General features: G+C 46.2%; 1 protein-coding gene across 1 annotated transcript in view; it reads right to left on the reverse strand.

Annotated features, from left to right (window-relative positions):
* The window catches only part of LOC105696338, a 69,931-nt gene extending 54,504 nt beyond the window's left edge, over positions 1-15,427 (reverse strand). The window contains exons 1-2 of the mRNA XM_023434286.1: positions 15,314-15,427; positions 158-371 (exon numbers count right to left, since the gene is read on the reverse strand). Coding sequence (XP_023290054.1) covers positions 158-351 — 194 coding nt within the window. The 5' untranslated portion in view covers positions 352-371; positions 15,314-15,427. The remainder of the gene's footprint in view (positions 1-157; positions 372-15,313) is intronic.
* Positions 15,428-17,378: the final 1,951 nt, after the last annotated feature.

The following is a 17,378-nucleotide window of genomic DNA, read 5'->3' on the forward strand; positions in this document are numbered from 1 at the left end:
GTCATTACTCCTTTCTAGATTTGATCGTTAAGCACCGGCGAGCTTAAGGCGTTAGACCTAGTTTCGTAATTAAGACGAGCGGCTATAAAGTTTGATAAACAGGGTGGCTGTAACGAAAAGGGTAAAAAGGAAATAAAGAAGTAGAATTCCAACTAACCTGTGCAACTGAAGAGGGGCGGACCTGGCCGGAGGGGGCTGGGTTTGACCTCTGGCGGGGGTCGCCGTTGTTACCAGAGAATGACCGTGGCCCCCGTGGGGGTGGGGGTGGTGATGATGATGCAGATCTCCCCCCACTGGACCCCCCACCCCCAGACCGGTCACTACTGGGACTTGCTTGCCCACTGTCTCCATCACCCCTGGAACATTATGCGCTGCAAAGAAAGAAGAAACCTTAGTTGCGCTTTGCGTTCGCTCTTCCCTTCTTTTTTACAGATCAAATCATCTACGCCGCTTGTTCAATCAAGATCAGATTTTTTTTTTCCAAGAAATCACTGAAATCTACAAGTTTCTAGACTATAAGAATGACGCACTGAGATTTTTTGCCAGCTTGATTGACAAGAAATGAACATTGTTGCGGCATAAGGAAAAATATGGAGATAGAATTTTTTACTTGTAGGTTCCATGAAGGAAGAATATATTGTATTCGATATCGATTTGCACTACATATGATGATTAATTTCATGGTCCTAGTTTTTGCGTGTTAAGACGGTATTACCAAAGGACCACCATCGCTTTACCGTGTAGTATAGTCATATGCGGAAAAGGAGTTTATTTAACGACAAAGAAAGGATGTAATCAAATATATTGGCGCTTCAGGCGGAAACGACATCGTTGTAAGCCCATTTAACGAATAATTTGCCTAATAACAGTAGTCGCCTTAGCATCGGTGCTCTGACGCGAATTTATATTTAGTTTTCTTTAGACGGATTTACTTCCGCTATTCGTGCTTAACACTTCGCAAGCTATTTATTATGCACTTACGTTTGTGTAGTGCGATGTATTCGCTACACATTGTAACGCGATCACATAACAATCGTTATCGCATTGTAAGCCGTTCAAGATAGACATACAGCGAAACTACCAAATCTGACAAAACATGTCATAACCTAAACTTTAATCGTGTTATTTAAACATCAAAAGGATAAATAGGCAAACATTCATTATTTTCATGGTCAAGCTTGTGCAATGGTGCATCCATTTTGCAACAGCCATTATTACTTTAGTAATCACAGTCTATCAATACCAGGGGAGAAATCTCGTAATCCTGGTAGCGGCTTTATTAACTCCTGTTGAAATTAATTAAAAGGACAAGACGTCGATTGATAGGTCAAAAGGATAAAACGCATCATGAAATGTCAAAAGGAAATCCGGCTCGTTTACTTATGTCGTTCGAAAAATCAAGTTTTGCTGTCCTCTATTCCAAGCTTTGTTATACGAATATATTGAATTCAGACACTGGAATGAAATTTCGATTAATTGCTAAACATATTTATTTAATGTCTCAGAAAAATTGTTACTGCTAATAGTATTTAATTTAACGAGAGTTTTAACGTGATTTCAAGTAATCGGACCTGAAATTAAGTTGAGAATAATTTTACATATCACTTTAGAAAATGTACAGAATTATAGATAAAAAGGGGGAATAAAAAATTCACTTATTCATCCCGGTTACATTTGTCAAATTTGCTAATTTTTTCTTCATGTCAAGCGATACAGTGCTGGCCTGGCAACAAAATATCGCTATACATCTGAGGAACTAACGCACTGCTGCACAAGGACAATCGGTAGGATTCCTCCCGCATACGAGTGGACTCTAAACAGCAACGCGTTTCCTTCAATTTGTCGCGTTTCCTTCAATTGTCCTTCAATTTGGTTACATTCTTCCTCTGTTATTTCCCCCATTATGGTGAAGTGAAACCCCCTTCAAATCAGTTGATTCGAATACAACACTTTTTTTAAGGGTATTAGACCAAACTGTCCGAAACTTTGTCACGTGACTCATGATCATCTAAGAATTGTCCTGACACATTCAAGATTTGGATTTTTTAAAAAAATTTTTTAACTTAGCCCAGACCAGCACCAAAATGGCGTCGAGCTCTCATATTTCGATCAATATACAATTATCGAAGGCTCCGATATGAGAAACGAAAGGGTCAGGACAATTTTACGACAATTTAGAACACTCTGGTAATCGATAAACTCGCATTTGAACGGGATAAAGGCAAAAAAAGGGTTTTATGCGCTTCTACGCTAAAACGATAGAAATACGAGGTCTCAGAGTGAAAATTTAATTGACCTGGAAATCACAGATGGCGCAGGGAGTCCCTCTGCAGTCAATTAGGGCCCCAGAAAGCATGAATCCAGAGGGTTTCTAGAGTTTTACTTCGATTTCTTTATAAATATTGTACGAAAACGGCAGGTGGAGCATGCCATTTAGTTCAATACCCAATGTAATTCGACCCAGCTGTCAATATAAAAACTAGCGCCAGCAATGTAGGTATTTAGAAAAATCTTCTTTATCGACGTCGATCAAGTTTGTCGACGTGTTTCACTTCACCTTACAGCAAGCTGAAATAACTCACTTCCCAGTTGTTTGCAAGGCGAATTACCATAGGTATATGCCTTTGTTTAGCTACAACCACGTATACATGGCTATAAAATAATTTCAAGCCTTTCCTCTATGATGTAAAGATTAATTTTCTTTCCCCATTTTGAGTGTTAATTCGAGAGTTAGAGTCCCAAATCGTAACCCCAATGACGCAGGTATCATTTTCTTGGATTAGTCACGCAATCTTTAGTGTCGAGACGATCTCTCGAACGGTGATTAAAGCGAAATCTTTAGAACGCTTAACAGTGATAACGATGTCACTGCGATGATAACGCCTACGACTCGTACGAGGATCGGCTCGCGGGCAAGGGGCGTGTAGCGTTTATTTATAGATGCAGCCATTCCTCGATCGATGAAATCAACCGAGTTAAAAAGATAACAAGAGAAAAAGGAACGAAATAGGAACAAAGCCGCATTTAGGGGCGGTAGCAGGCAAAAATGACTTCTTCGCAAGAAGCCGCAAAGTATGCAAATTTTAATTTTCATAGGAACACGTTCTTAATTCGTGAAATTAAACATTATTGTCTAAATGTCCGATGTCAAGAAGGCACACCCTGGACTGTGCGCAACAACAGCGATATGCTCATTAATCTTGGAATTTCAAAATTTTGGAGTAAATAAAAACGTCCTGTTCTATTTAGAGACTACACCAGTTTTTCTCCTGCTTCAATGAACCTCGGGTTTTTAATAACTCGGTCACCTTGCATGAAAAGGATAATTATCATCTTAAGAATATAAAGTTCAATGACTCAGAGCTAATCAAATTTCTTGAAACTGGTACTGGTATTAAAGTTTTTAAATTGTTTACCCTGATACGTACCCGCCATATCTGTCGAATCGTGACGTCACCGTGCAAACATCCAACGATAAATAAGACTTTAGATAAAGGTGTTAAATCAAATAACACAAGTTTTTCAACTGCCGGGTCTTAGCGGACACATTTTCTTATTTTTAAATTTCGGAAAGTTTTTGCCATCAATTATTCCGTGCAATCGATAACCATCGCTTACTAAAAACAACGAAATTATCGTAACCACGTAATATCCAATCAAGAAAAATGATCTATCTCGCTATCCATATCATGCCAGTCTATTGCAACGCCATATTTGGTCATGTACTACGTGCGTGCGTGTGTGTCTGTGTTCCTTTTGTCGTTTAATGTCGATTAGGCAGGCCATAGGACGTTCCAACCGATAGAAGGTGGTTCACGTCAGCAACAGCGGATGCAGGAAAGAGGAGTTATTAACTCTTTGAAGCTGAGTCTTCCTTTCAAGCAACACGCCTTTCAGAAATTAAAACGGTATAAGAAAGGAGTATCATTGAAGTGACGTGCAAGCCACACGCCGCTGTATATTCGCTGATGAAAATACAAGATCCGGGAAATTGGTTAAACTTCAAAAACAGTATTACGATATTATTTTCCCAATCTAATCAATGGCAACATCATCATCGGATTCTGTATTCATGTAGCACCGCGTCGTCGTATGATGTCGATAAAAAGTTCAAGCTCATTCAAAACAACAGAGCACCTATCGTTTCCAAGCGTTGCATTGATGAGATTCTCAAAAAAGTCAAATTTAAAAACATCTTAACGACAAGATGATATAGAAACCAAGCGCTCTTTCTGTTAATGTCAAGATTCAACATTTGTACCAGGATTATTTTTCTTTTATTAATTATTGGTTAACAAAAGTGATGCTTGGAGAGTAGGATTTACGGGAATTAAATCGATGCTTCGGGCAATGCTCTCAGCCTGTCGTCGATCTCGTGGTATTTCGTCCGGTCGAGAGCAGCGCTGTCGGCGGTTCGTGTCGTTGCGAGTGGCTGGGTGAGTTGCTCAGAGTTGATTAGGCGGGCTGCGGGTTGAAGCGGCTCGAGAGACCGAGAGGGGTGCGTGTCAGCGAAAGCGAACTTGGGAAAGTGTCCGACCTAACCTAGTCCGGTCTACCCCTTCGGCCTTACGCCCCGCCTTTACTAGTTCGATATGGTCTAAGCGCATTTTAATTGCACCTTGCGGACGCCGAGCCGATATTAATTCATCGCGAATCGGAAGGCTTTTCCCCTCCCTCGCTTTTTCATCCCCGTGCGTCTGTTGCCTCTTCCGATTTTCGTAAAGTAGATGGATTACTAAACCGCGCGCCGGAGCCGCGCGCTAGACACGCATCGAGCACGCACCGCGCGCTTTTATTAGGTCGCGTTCACAGCGTGACGCGATGCGGCTTATCTCGAATTATCAGACCTATTTGCGGACCTTTCTTTGCACAGCACACTCGAACGTTGGGCAAACCTAAATCGTGGAGCGGACTCCTCGTCTCGTTTTGAGAATTCCTAAATGCACGTTAGACAAAGCAAATTCAATTGCAGTTCTTTTTCAATGCAAATTTAAACGTTTAAAGTGGCATAAACGGAACACCCGAGGAGCCTCATTTATGAAACTTTATTCACCGAACTAGGTGTACCAAATCGATTGAAATTTTAACTCTTGAATATGGAGGCCCTAGGGAAGTTCTGACATCCATGAAATTTCATTTTTTTTAATTTATTTACAAACCTTTCTTTAAACATTATATACAAAATTGAATGTTATGGATGTCAGAACATTCCTTAGGACTTCCATATTTACATAATAAAATGTAATACGATTCAGTACACCCTGTTTGGAAGAAAGGTTCATAAACGATGAACCTCCCAGAGGTCGCTTTCATATCACCTTGAATATCACATCTACTAGAAGGAGTATATTGATACTATACTGGATGCCATAGTAACTTGGTTCTATTAAACATAGATTAGAATGTTTTGGAATCAAGGAATTTAAAATGATCGCAGCATGTTATGTGTGATGTTACATCGACAGTACAGACATTATAGGAACGGAACATGGAATTTTTTTTCCGACGTGTCGATTTAAAGAATGCTACAGTTTCAAAATCCAAGGTCGCATGTTCCTTGACCTAGCAAGGTCGATATATACTACCAAGATAAAGTAAAAGTGTAATAGGAGCAAGGAGGTTGGCGCCGCCATATCGGGTGCAACGTCCAGGAAGTCCGTGACCAGTCGAGCAACAAAGGACGGAGAATTAGAGCGAAAGATCGTCGCGATTAATCAAGTGATTGCAAAAAAAACATTTCAGACTTTATCACACTTTATCTCTTTAAGCATAATTCATGAATCATTTATCTCCAAAATTTCAGAATCTCTTTAGAAACCACTATAAGTTACAGTATCACAACTTTCTCACTTTGTACTGCATTATATATAATACTAGATATATAACAAAACGTAAAAAACGAAAAATACTAAAGAGAAACATTGTTTCTTGGCGCCGTCAAGAAAAGGAATTGGTACCGCTATGCAGACCACGAGGGTCGATCTTCGATTTTTGACCGAGACTTCTACCCTGATTCCGTCCTACGACCTTCCTCAACGAGTCTATGGCGACCGGAAGAGAATGAAAAAAAGTTCCGGGTTATTCCCGGAGTTACCGCGCGACCGCTTCGTCACGGTCCCCGGTAGCGGGCCTCTCCGAGTTGTCTTAAATCTTGCTCCTTGCGCCACCTCGAAGAGAGAGAGAGAGAGAGAAAGAGAGACATTAAAGCAGAACTGCTAACGGTGTCTACCGTTTCGCGTCGCGGCATCGGCCGCGTGAGCACCACGCGCTCGTGTGCGGGCGCTTCTCATGTATGCGTGCGCACGGGCACACTCGCAGGTCCGGGAAAACGGAGAAACACACGGCGAAGACGCGAATAACGTGTCCGCGACTGCGTGCGCGGCGACTCGTAATGGCAGTGCGTGCGCATCGGCCAAGGAGCAGAATGCTAGAGAACGAGATACTCGCGGCGCGGTAGCTGCAACTCGCGCACATACGACGCTCGACGAACGCACCGAGCCGCTCCTCGAGAAGGGGAAACTCGTTTGAGACTCGATGAACTTGAAATTAACTGAACCTCTTCCATCTCCTGCCTTCCCCCTGCATCGCCACCCCCCCCCCCCGTATTAGTGGTATCTTCATGAAGTATCGCTTATTTCCCTCGTTTGGAATTTTGTCATCTCGGACAACCAACGGTAACGTCCCCGGAAACGATGCGCAATGGTTAAATGTGAATCAATGAATGCACCTTCCAACATTATCGAATATAGGATGGATTGAAATTCCCGGCCACGGCAGAGTTTGACTAAACTCCAGAATAGTCTCTTCAAAATGGTGACTAATAGAGTAGTCCGTTTAAAAGAAAACACCTACTGCAATTGTAAACTCGGAAATTTTTTTAGATTGGATTGTTTCGGAAATTCAAAGAGAACAAACATGACATTTTTCAGAAGATTACGCATTATTAATACCGTTTCATTGAATGTGCACATTATGTATGGCGTGTTCTCTATATTTTATGTCAGAATGTACTTCACTGTTTCTTGCGTGGTTGGAGCAAAAGCATAATTTTTAGTAATGAAGACAATTTTCATCCCTTCTAGATAGAAAAACAGGCCATAAAAGTATTACCCGAACAACATCAAGTACGGCGCACTTGTCGTCAAAGATTTTTCATAAACCTTGGATATCGCTAACGAATAAATTCTCTTAACATTAAATCTACACGAAGAAGCCATTTTAAGTCGCTTAATAACTTTCCTTCGAAACATGAATCAGGAAAACGATGGCGACGGAATTTAAAGTCCGAGGAAAAGTTTGAAAGCGCTTCATAAAGCCTTATTTTTCGATCCCGTTCTATCCGTATTTCATGTCGAGCTCCAACTTCCACCGAAGCACCGGCAACTCGCATTTCCTGCACCAATAATATCGCCTCTGGTGCTCGCAATACGCAATTCGTTACATCAATATTTTTGATGCAATAACGTCCTTTCAGCGGCATTTGCAACGTCGATACCGCCACTCGCCAGAAGAGGAAGTCGCAAGCACCGTCCGCGCATCATTGAGTTAGTCGTGCTATTATCGCGAGTTTTACTTAGTTTCGTTCGCGTAGTCGCGGTCAATGTCAAAGCTAGCGCAATTCACGGCGGGGCGAGGCGAGGGGGTCGGGAGAATAGGTCCTGTGCCGTCGGAAGTAGCTCCACACTTTTGGACCGGCCGATAGGTGCGAGTGAGAGTATATATAGAACGCAGGTATCGACCCTCGGCAGTCGAGCGGAGAAGGGTCACAGGGGAGGGGAGCCGGGCAGCCGGAATCGCCGCGGCCCAGAGTGGGGGAAGCCGCGACTGCAAGCGGCCCGGAGTGGGGATGAAGCGGGATCAGCCTCGCCGTAGGGGGAGGACTGGAGGGGAAGGGAGTAAGTCCACAGAGAACCGTTTACTAAAGAGCTTCGACATTTCCAACGGAGATTCGGAAGCATGGATGGCCGTCCGCGTTTTTCGATAATCCGCCAGGGTTTGTCGTTACTCCTTTTCAGGTTTCATCCATTCCATTAAACGGAATTCGCAAGAACTTCGTGTCCACAGGGAATAAAGTAATGTAAGGTTAAACGCGGTTTGGTATCGATTTAATGTTCTACGCAAATAGGACACGATGCGATAACGTGGTCAAAAAGTGTACAGGCTTTAATAGGTTCATGGAACTTATGCTACATGTCGAGTCGTTCGCGATTCCGATTACGTCACGGTCGTTATCTAACGGTTTAGGTGAATTTTCAAAACCGTGAGATTCTACCCCGCTTCGAGGTCGATCCAGCATCATTCCACGAGTATAAAATAATAGCATGTACGTGTACAAAAATATCTCTTTTACTTGCATGAAAAATAAATGGCATCGCGATTACGCGTCGAGTAATTGTATTATGTGAAAGGTACGTCGTTTATATTTGGCCTTTGTTAACCATGCCATGACTCTTAGAAGAATATGTGGAAAATTATAGTGCACTCAGGTGTGGACATATCGATGTCCCCGAGCCGCGGAAAACACGGATTCACGGAGTATCGTTTATTCGCGAACGTTGTATTTTTCTAGCACGGATACAGGAGCACCGGTCAGCCGTTTCTAAACTCGGCACAGCGTATAGAAAGAGATCTACGGTAAACGTAGCATTGGCCAACGAACTACTTGTTAAAAATTAGTCGGAACAAATTTATATGTGTTAAAGATACTTTCAATTTAATCATGAGCTTTTGACCAGTGCTTCAATACATAAACACAGAAAAAAAGGTGAATCACTCATGAGTCGATGATACGTCGTGAACTATTACAAATTGAATAGAGCATATCGTCTTGATATCGTTTTTATCCCCCAACCTAACCGCCTTTTTTACCGACTGTCCAGTAATGTAACGTTTTCTCGTTTTCGCCGTAAAGTCGTGGTAGCGTTTCAGACAAGTTCATGCCATCTTTTAAAATCAAGGGTGTTTTTTGAACAAATATAATCTCCGCGAACAAAATGTATTCGAAATATCCGTCAATTACCTAAATGAAATACTTATGGCAAATCTGAAATATGTACGAAGTAACTTATCGTCGAGCTACGACTCCTTAAAGATGGTGCCAAATTCGAAGCCATCCTTCGCATCTTCCAACAAAGAGAGATTCTTCGATTTAGAACTCGTTCCATTGAGAGCTCGATATCCACGAGCGAAACGGGTCCGAAACGTTTACATGGCTCTCGAAACCGTCGGCGTACTTCGACGTACTTCGCCGCACCCCGGAAATGATAACACAAGACCGTCTATCCTTCTTGCCAAATGGTCGTCCTCTTTTTGCCTTTCCGCCCTGCCCTTGTTCCCAGTATTTTCGAGCCCCTCCCCACATCCGGTTTGCCGCGATCAATCCGCAGAAACGGGAAAAGCGATCGTTGGCGCGAATACAAGAAAACGCTCTCTTTTAACGCCGGCTCCCTCTTTTACGATCGACATACTGCGAGAAGAGATCCTTGAAATCCTTGAAAATAAGGAACGCACCTCTGTCGTTTCATCGATCGACGGGACAATCTCATCCGGAGGATGCAACCTGGCTAATACTTTGCTCCTCCTCTCGGCTCCAAAACCCTCTGAAGCTAGAGCTTAACTTATGAGTTTCAGTCTTTGCTCCAACGGTTTATCTGACGTTTCTTTCTGTGCACCATTTTCGGGTTTATACACTTTAAGTGTACGTCACCTGTGTAAAATTATGCCGAATGTAATGCAAAGAGAACCCGGGTAGTAGAGCGAGATTAATCGAACGATTTAGGACCCATTTATGTACGGCGATGCGAACGAAATATTTTCTACACGATTGGTTATCAGGTAATTATCGGAAATTCGTTTAATAGGTATGCGACCTTGTGGAATAGAGAGATACATGTGCCAGAAACTTTCGGCGCCTGATGTAGATGCTAGAATATGCCGACATGTCACGTATGTGTGTACATCTCAATCCGTTATCCTGCATGCTAGTCAATGAAATAAATTATTAGGGTAATAATACATTCCACAAGTTACGCGAGGAACAAATCTTAATTCGCTCAAAGACTAGAGAAGATCTTAAAGATATTTAAAAACAGAAATGATTCTCTGCGTGGATCTAAGAATAAAGAGATACAGTGTACCCCTGCATGGATTAAGCTCAAGACGTTAAGGGACGGAACAAGGGACGACCATCTTTCGTTGCTAGCGTTCTCCCCTGTTTAGAACGGATATAAAGACAAATTGAAGTACACGGTAACTGTTATTGTAGTTTGTCATTTTTATGTCCTTAAAAACAATATACAGGACAATTTCACGATCTTTGTACCTCTTGGCGCGCGTTTTATCGCACTTCAAACAGGCGTCATTCATCCACTCTGGCTTCACTGTTCACAAATACGAGACGGCGTATGTGTGCGAAGCAACGTAAGATGGCCGCCACAGTACCTTCTCCTTACACCTCGAGCTTCGTTCTCCTCTTCTGGAATCTAACTTTAAGCTCCATCCTTTCATTTCTAGACTCATGATCCTTTAGGTCCAACGGATGCTGGGCAACTGCAGGAGGAAATGTCCTATGTCTTTGCAGCTTAGGTAAAGAGAGGAAAGAGGGACACGATAAGCAGCATAACGGTGTCAGGAGGACAGCGAAGCGCGGACGCGTCCGCACTTCGACAGAGCGAGACGGTCGCGGCGGAGGGACCGCCTTTGTTTTGAATCCCGCTAGGAACGCGCTAGACCACGCCCCTATCGCCGCCATTATTAGCGGCCGGTGTACGCGAGCATTGTTTTTCGCCGGCGCGTCGGTTATCGTCGTTACGTCACCGTTTATCGCGCTATCGGTGATTACTCGCGCGTCACGTGTAGCAAGCGCTGCCGAGCCGCAGCCCGAGAGGTGAGAGAACGCCCCACCCACTCTGCCCGAAACGAGGAGGAACTTCGGACCGATCGAACGACGAAAGTCGACCAACTGGAGAGTAAAAACGTTTATACCCATCCTTCGGGGCATTTCAAGACTCGCGCGAGTCAGGATTCATTTCTTCGACCGATCCGACCAGGTCGGCCGTAAGGGCACCCATGTACGCGAAAACGTAACCTCGTGAGAACGCGTCGTCCGTCGTTCTTTGCGCGCACGAAGTGAAGTAGACAACGGGAAGAGACCAGATCGTCCGGGCTGACTTTTGCACGAAGTTCCTTGTGAAAAAAAAAAAAGAAAGGAAATTCCTAAGGATTTCTGCCTCCACAATAGCAGAGTGGAGTAGAATGCCGTTTAACCCTGTAAATGCTGCGGGCGGTATGCATGCAGGCATACCGAACGATAAGCATTCGCTATGACCCGTGGAGAACTTCGTTTGGTGTCTTAAGCTTGACGTGAAAGGAAGTTCGGCCACGACGCTTCTTATTGTCGAGTTCCTGCTACAAAGAGATCGGTGTCGCGCTGCTCTCCATTCAAAGGGTTAAGGTGATATGAAAGTGTGATATATACGTACCAGAAAGTCAATATATTTATAAAACTTTTCTCCAACTGGGTGCACCGAATTATCTGAAACTTTAACACGTGATTATGGAGGCTCTAAGGAAGAACGCGCTGCCCGTAAAGTTTCAATTTTCGATGGAAAATATCTTTCGTCGGTTTTCATCCGAGATGAATGCAAAACTTTTTTTCCCAAAAATGAAATTTCACAAGCAGCGCGTTCTTCCTTAGAGCCTCCATGATCACGTGTTAAAGTTTCAGATAATTCAGTGCACCCAGTTTGGAGAAAAGTTTTATAAATGTGTTGACTTTTTGGTACGTATATATCACACTTTCATATCACCTTAAACGGCTGCGGGTAAAATTTAAGAATCGTAGCCCGCATCGCGGCCGTGTTCCGGTAATAAAAGGAGTTGATGAAATGCCGTTTCCCCTGAATCTTTGACTCGTTAGAAATTTAATAAAAGTTTGTTTTGTTAGAGATTTAATAAGAGTGTGTCGGGTTATAAGCGTTATCTCACGTGACGCAGCGTATGGCCCCTTTTATAAGGAGCGCCCTGGGCAGCTGTCTAACCGCCCTTGATGTGGGTCGGATCTCTCACGATCTTCTGGCTTATGGGTGGGAGGCTAATTGCGTTAGTGGCCGACTAGCCCCCGTTCGAAATTACGGCGAAGCCACGCGTTGCGTTTGCCATTTTAACGAGTTGCGTTAACGTAAGGCTGCAGAAAAAAAAAACTGAAGCAACGATAATGGGGAGGAAAAAATGCAAAATTGTGTTAAACATATTTACGAGGTATTATAAGATTCCCGTGATTATTCCAGAAAGAGAGAGAGGGAGAGAGAGTTACGTCAATAGCTTCAAAAATGACTCGAGAATGTCAGAGAAAGTTTCCACGTGTAATATACTTCCAGTGAAAATCATATTTTAACTGTACCCGGAGAGGATTGCATGCAATTTGGTCGTTCTCGGGGCCGCGATTTCAAAACTAATGGAAGATGAAATTTGAGCGATTTGACCTCTCGTTTGGCCTCCGCTCGTACACGCAGAAGAAAATGACGGATCCGGTTTCTCGCGGAGCCAGTCTCTGCGTCTATGAACATCTTTATGACCACCAGTTCTTCGGGTTTTATTTTAACGCAATTTTCCCAGAAATTCATCGGAAGAAACAGCTGTCGTTAGAATGTTATTCCACGATAAATATTCATCACAATTTTATATGGGTATACCCCAACCCCATTTGTACCCCTACATTCACCCGCAAACAGCGCATATGTTTTGAAATTTCCGAGCAGTAATACAAATAAGGAAAATTCTGAGATTTCGTGGAATCTGAAATTTCCGACACAGCTTCTCGTAACAGCATCGATTTAAAAGTACGATCATCATGAAGCGGAACTCGCCGCAAACCCGTTACGTCTGCATTTCCCCATGGAATCGATAGCCTTTTTTACGTAATGCCGTTCGAACGACGACAGGACAATGTTACCGCGTTTACCCTATTCTCCGAGGGAACGGAACGATGCATTTGGTCATTTGCTTGTCTCGTTACAAAAAGGATAGGCAGCTGCGTCAACATATTGGAGCAGCGCTGTAATCGTCACGTGGATGTCATTAAAATATCCAACGTTCCAACTGGTTCACATAACTCATTGTCAGTCGTTCAGGCGGTACGTATTGACAACATAGTTTCTGTAACAATGGCTACCGAACTGCTTAAAACCAGCACACGTTCCGAAAAAGACGAAAAATGATGTGGTACTGCACATAAGCATCTACATCCACTATTCGAATCAATTTGAAATTAAATTCAACTTGGATTACGCTATTATATATCCGTTTATACCGATTGTTAAAGCTTATCTGTGCATTGTACTTTACACATACCGGTTAATACGTAGTTATTATTCCTTAATACGCACGTTTATCGTTTTCGTGAACCCTTTTTCGAACGTACGTTGCTACTCCGTTGCAGGACTGTTAGCATATAACGCATTTGCCTTTATTACGTGTCAGCGAACGGCCCCCACTCCATGTTTTCCTCCCCTGCAGCCCCTACCGCGCCCACGCGGCCCACCGCCCTTCTACCCGCTTGCGTAAACGTAAACACGAGCGCATTGGCGAAGGGATATGGCAACGCTGTACCATCGCTTCGTTATCATGAAACTCGATAGAGTTTCGCGTCAAATTTGTATACAGATATATCCAAAGGCCAGCGATTTATAATAAACTTAGAATCGGAAATTAAATAAACATTAATATCTCAGCTTTATGTGCTCATTAATGCGTTCACTTATAAAATATATGAACAACGGTTCTTTCTGTTATCATTTTAATTTTTATAGATTTATTTGTGTCATTTATTGAAGGTAATGCCTTTTTAAAGATTTCGAGGTCAGGGTTCCCTTGGTTATAATTGCTTTGTCATTTCGATTCATCTTTCTGCACGCTTTTGACTTCGTAAAAGCGCAGATGATTAATGTCTATTGTGAGACGTCTCCTTAAACTCTAGGCCCATTTTTTGCCCGGTGTGCTGCAACGTATATGTTGTGTCCGACAAGCCTACCCTGTTTATTAGGAAATTTTTACAAGAATAAGTTATCATTAAAGTTTTTATTTGACAAAATTTTAATTCTTACAAAATTATTTTTGACGGTTAAGACTGTGAACAGATATGTTACCGTTTAGGCGTCGGTAATTATTAACTTTAAGTCGAATATGAAGGATTCAAGGTTATGTATTAAGTTGGATATTATAAACTTGGACAACATTTTACCGCGAGGTCGAGATTTTGACATTTTAACGGAGACGCGTCAGGAATTAATGCAGGGTTGTATTGCGTATTAATTATTCTTTGTTGTTACATTTTCAATGGCGCCGTTGTCACCATCGGAATACCACATCGATTTCTAAAGCACTGACAAATTCGCGAAACGAAAGTCGCGTAAAAAGGAATACGATTCTTGTAGTAGCCTCGCGAAGCATTGATATAAATGTAGGTATTACTGGTACCTACACAAGCGTAACCTATATTTCAATTTAAACAAGTTGTAGCAATAAGCATCGCACCGTGGAACGTTACCAACGTACTCGAAGTATAAAACAGAACCGCTGCACAATTTACCAGGGGAAGGTATTCAACGCAGTTGTTGCCGCCGTAAGTTGCACAGACAAACAACTCAGGAATGTCCCTACCAAGGCAATGCTCCGGCGTTCGCGCAATACTTCCTTCGCGAAATTTACCGCGCCGCAAAGGTAACCTGTATATTTCGAAATAGTCGTCCATTTAATTATCACCAAAGACATCCGCTTCACCGACGTCGATAAACTCCTTTTCCAGCATAAGGTAGCGATTTCCCTCTTAACACGGTCATATTATCACGGTTCCTAATTTCCCGGTACCCCTTCCCTTGGAAACTAATGGAGCCGAATTTTTCATTGAAAACAATGGCAAATAGGCACGACTGTCGTTTGAAAAGTAAAACGGGTTCCGACCCGCCCCACCGTCCGAGCGGTCAAACGAGCGATAAGGTAACGACCGTCTCCGGTCAACGACTACGACCATTGACAGCGACGGGAGGGACAAGACGTCGCTTCGTGGCGGCATACGTGCGCGATAAGAGGGGCGCGTCGACGACGCGACGCGTGGAAAGTCGAATTTCTTGGCCGCGTCGATAACGACGATTCCTGTCCAGCGCATCGGGAGGAGGTGCGCGCGCCAGAGCGGCAGGCACTCGCGCGGTCGCGGCCGCGGCTCTAGGTCGACGCGCGTCTCCCGCAGTTGCCATTCGGCCCGAGCCCGCTCCCGGGGCGCCCCTCCCGCGGGAAGGGACACGCGGTCGACACTCACCTCGGGGTCGGGCCCCACTCCTGCTTTCTCCCGCGCTGCTCTCGCGGGTCGACGCTTCCGGCTCGCGCACTGGCCCCGGCACCGACACCGCACCGGCGCGCTACCGGCACCTCACCGAAACCTCACCGCACAGGACACCGCACAAGGGCAAAACTCGCAGCGGGTCTTCTCGCGCCGTCGTCGGGCGCGCGGGGCGGGCAACTCGGATGTCCGCGCCCTCGCCGCCGCGGCGGTCATCCGTCCACGGGTACGAATTCGCACGCCAGTGGAGCACGGGGACGGCGCAGGTGCTCCGCGAGTGCGTCACGTCGGCGGAGGCGCGCGGCCGCGCGGACCCGCTTCCCGTGCGACTCCTCTTCTCTCCCCTCCGACCCTCGGGGAACTCCGAAGTTTTATCCGAGAGGAGGGAGAGTCGGCGTGCTCTCTCCGGAAAGGATCCCCTTCCGCCTCTCCCCGAGCTCGTCTCCGTCGCTCCCTCTCTCCTCGTCGGCTCGAGTCCGCGGGCTCGCCCGGGGTCCCCGGCGTCCGGGTCCCAGCTGGGGTCGGTCGGTCGCGCCCCGGCGCCTCGCCCTCCTCGCGTGCTCGCCGCCGGACTGCGGACGTCCTATCACCGATTGGGGGGCGCGCGGTCCGCCCTGGCCGTTCTCTCGACTTCCGGCTCGGCCGTTCTCGCAAAAGTCCGCATATCTCCCGGTCCGCGGGCTCCGAGGCGGGCGCTTCTTCCCTCGGGATCAATCGGTGGCGCCCGGCTCCGCTGCTGGTTCGGCCGCGGGTCGTCGCCTACTCGCCGGCATCCTCCCCTCCGCCCCCCTGGCCGACGTCGTAGCCGCCGTCGCCGAGCCGACGACGTGCCCCTCGCTGCCGGTGGTGGCGATGATGACGGTGCCGTTTCTCGTCTCCCTTGTCAACGTCATCACGGCGCACACGACCTGACGAGTGCGCCGCGCGCTCACGCGTCCTCGCGCATCCGCCAAGGAAGATGCGCGCGGCCCGGGCGCATGCGCAGCCTGTCGCCGCCGACCCGCGGCCGGGTCGCGCGAACCGAACGGGACCGGGGAGCGCCTCCCCCGGCGCCCGTCGTGGTCTGCCGTTTCTTCCTCCTTTTCCGCCCTCTGGTCGTCTCTTCCTCTCCCTCTTCGGTCGCTCGTCTCTCCTCCTGCCGCGCGCGGCCGCCTTTTCCTCGCCTCCTAGGCTCTTTCTCGCTTGCTAGCGTCTCCGCGACGGTGCCTGCAACACGGTCCAAGAAAAACACACGTGAGACCCTTTTGTCACCGCGCTCGGGTTCGCTGCGGCGAGCGCGGGAACCGCGCTCCCGCCGCGTTGAGTCGCGAGATTCGCCGATCGAGAGATTCATGAGGCGCTCTCCGGGGTCAACGGTGATGCGCGCCGCTCGAGTCGCCAAGCGAGAATTCGCCCCTGCGGCTCGGCCGGAGACGGCGACGGCCATCCGGTCGAGGCGGGGTCGCGGCTTGACCCGCGTTTTGTCTCGCTCGACCGGGACGGCGAGTCGGCGGTCGGCACGAGAGACGAACGCCGTGATGAGAAAATGAGACACGGGGTGAAATTAGGCGATTCTCTCGTCCTTCTCGTTCCCTTTCCTTCCGTCTCGCCCGTCGGCGACCGTTCGAGGGCGATGCGAGTTTTCCGATTTTTCAATTGGCACCGAAAACGTGGGCTGTCGCCTGGAGCGAATGCGCGCGCGCGCGCGAGTTCGACCGCAGCAAACGCCGGTAGAGGACACAGCGAGAGTATCGCGCTCGATCTAGCGGCCGATTTAACGAGGGAGCTGGAATGCTTGATTTCCACTGCGAGGGGAGCTGCGGGATAAACACGCGACCGCGCTCGTTTTTTTTTTCCTTTTTCTCTCCCCAGAGCGACGGCATGCAGTTTATTTCGCGTCAATGCATATTGCAGAAGGGGAAGAAAAGGCGACCGAGGCGAAGAGTTCCGGCGTGGAGAGCGTAACTTACGCCAACGTCGGGAGCCGACGTGGCGTGAAAGTTGCGACCGTAGGCTTCTCGGAGAAACGTACGCCGAGTTTTGCTTTAAATGGGAAAAAGACCGA

Source organism: Orussus abietinus, unplaced genomic scaffold (genome assembly GCF_000612105.2).
Source record: "Orussus abietinus isolate OABI.00-Male unplaced genomic scaffold, Oabi_2.0 scaffold164, whole genome shotgun sequence".
NCBI classification, from domain to species: Eukaryota; Metazoa; Arthropoda; class Insecta; order Hymenoptera; family Orussidae; genus Orussus; species Orussus abietinus.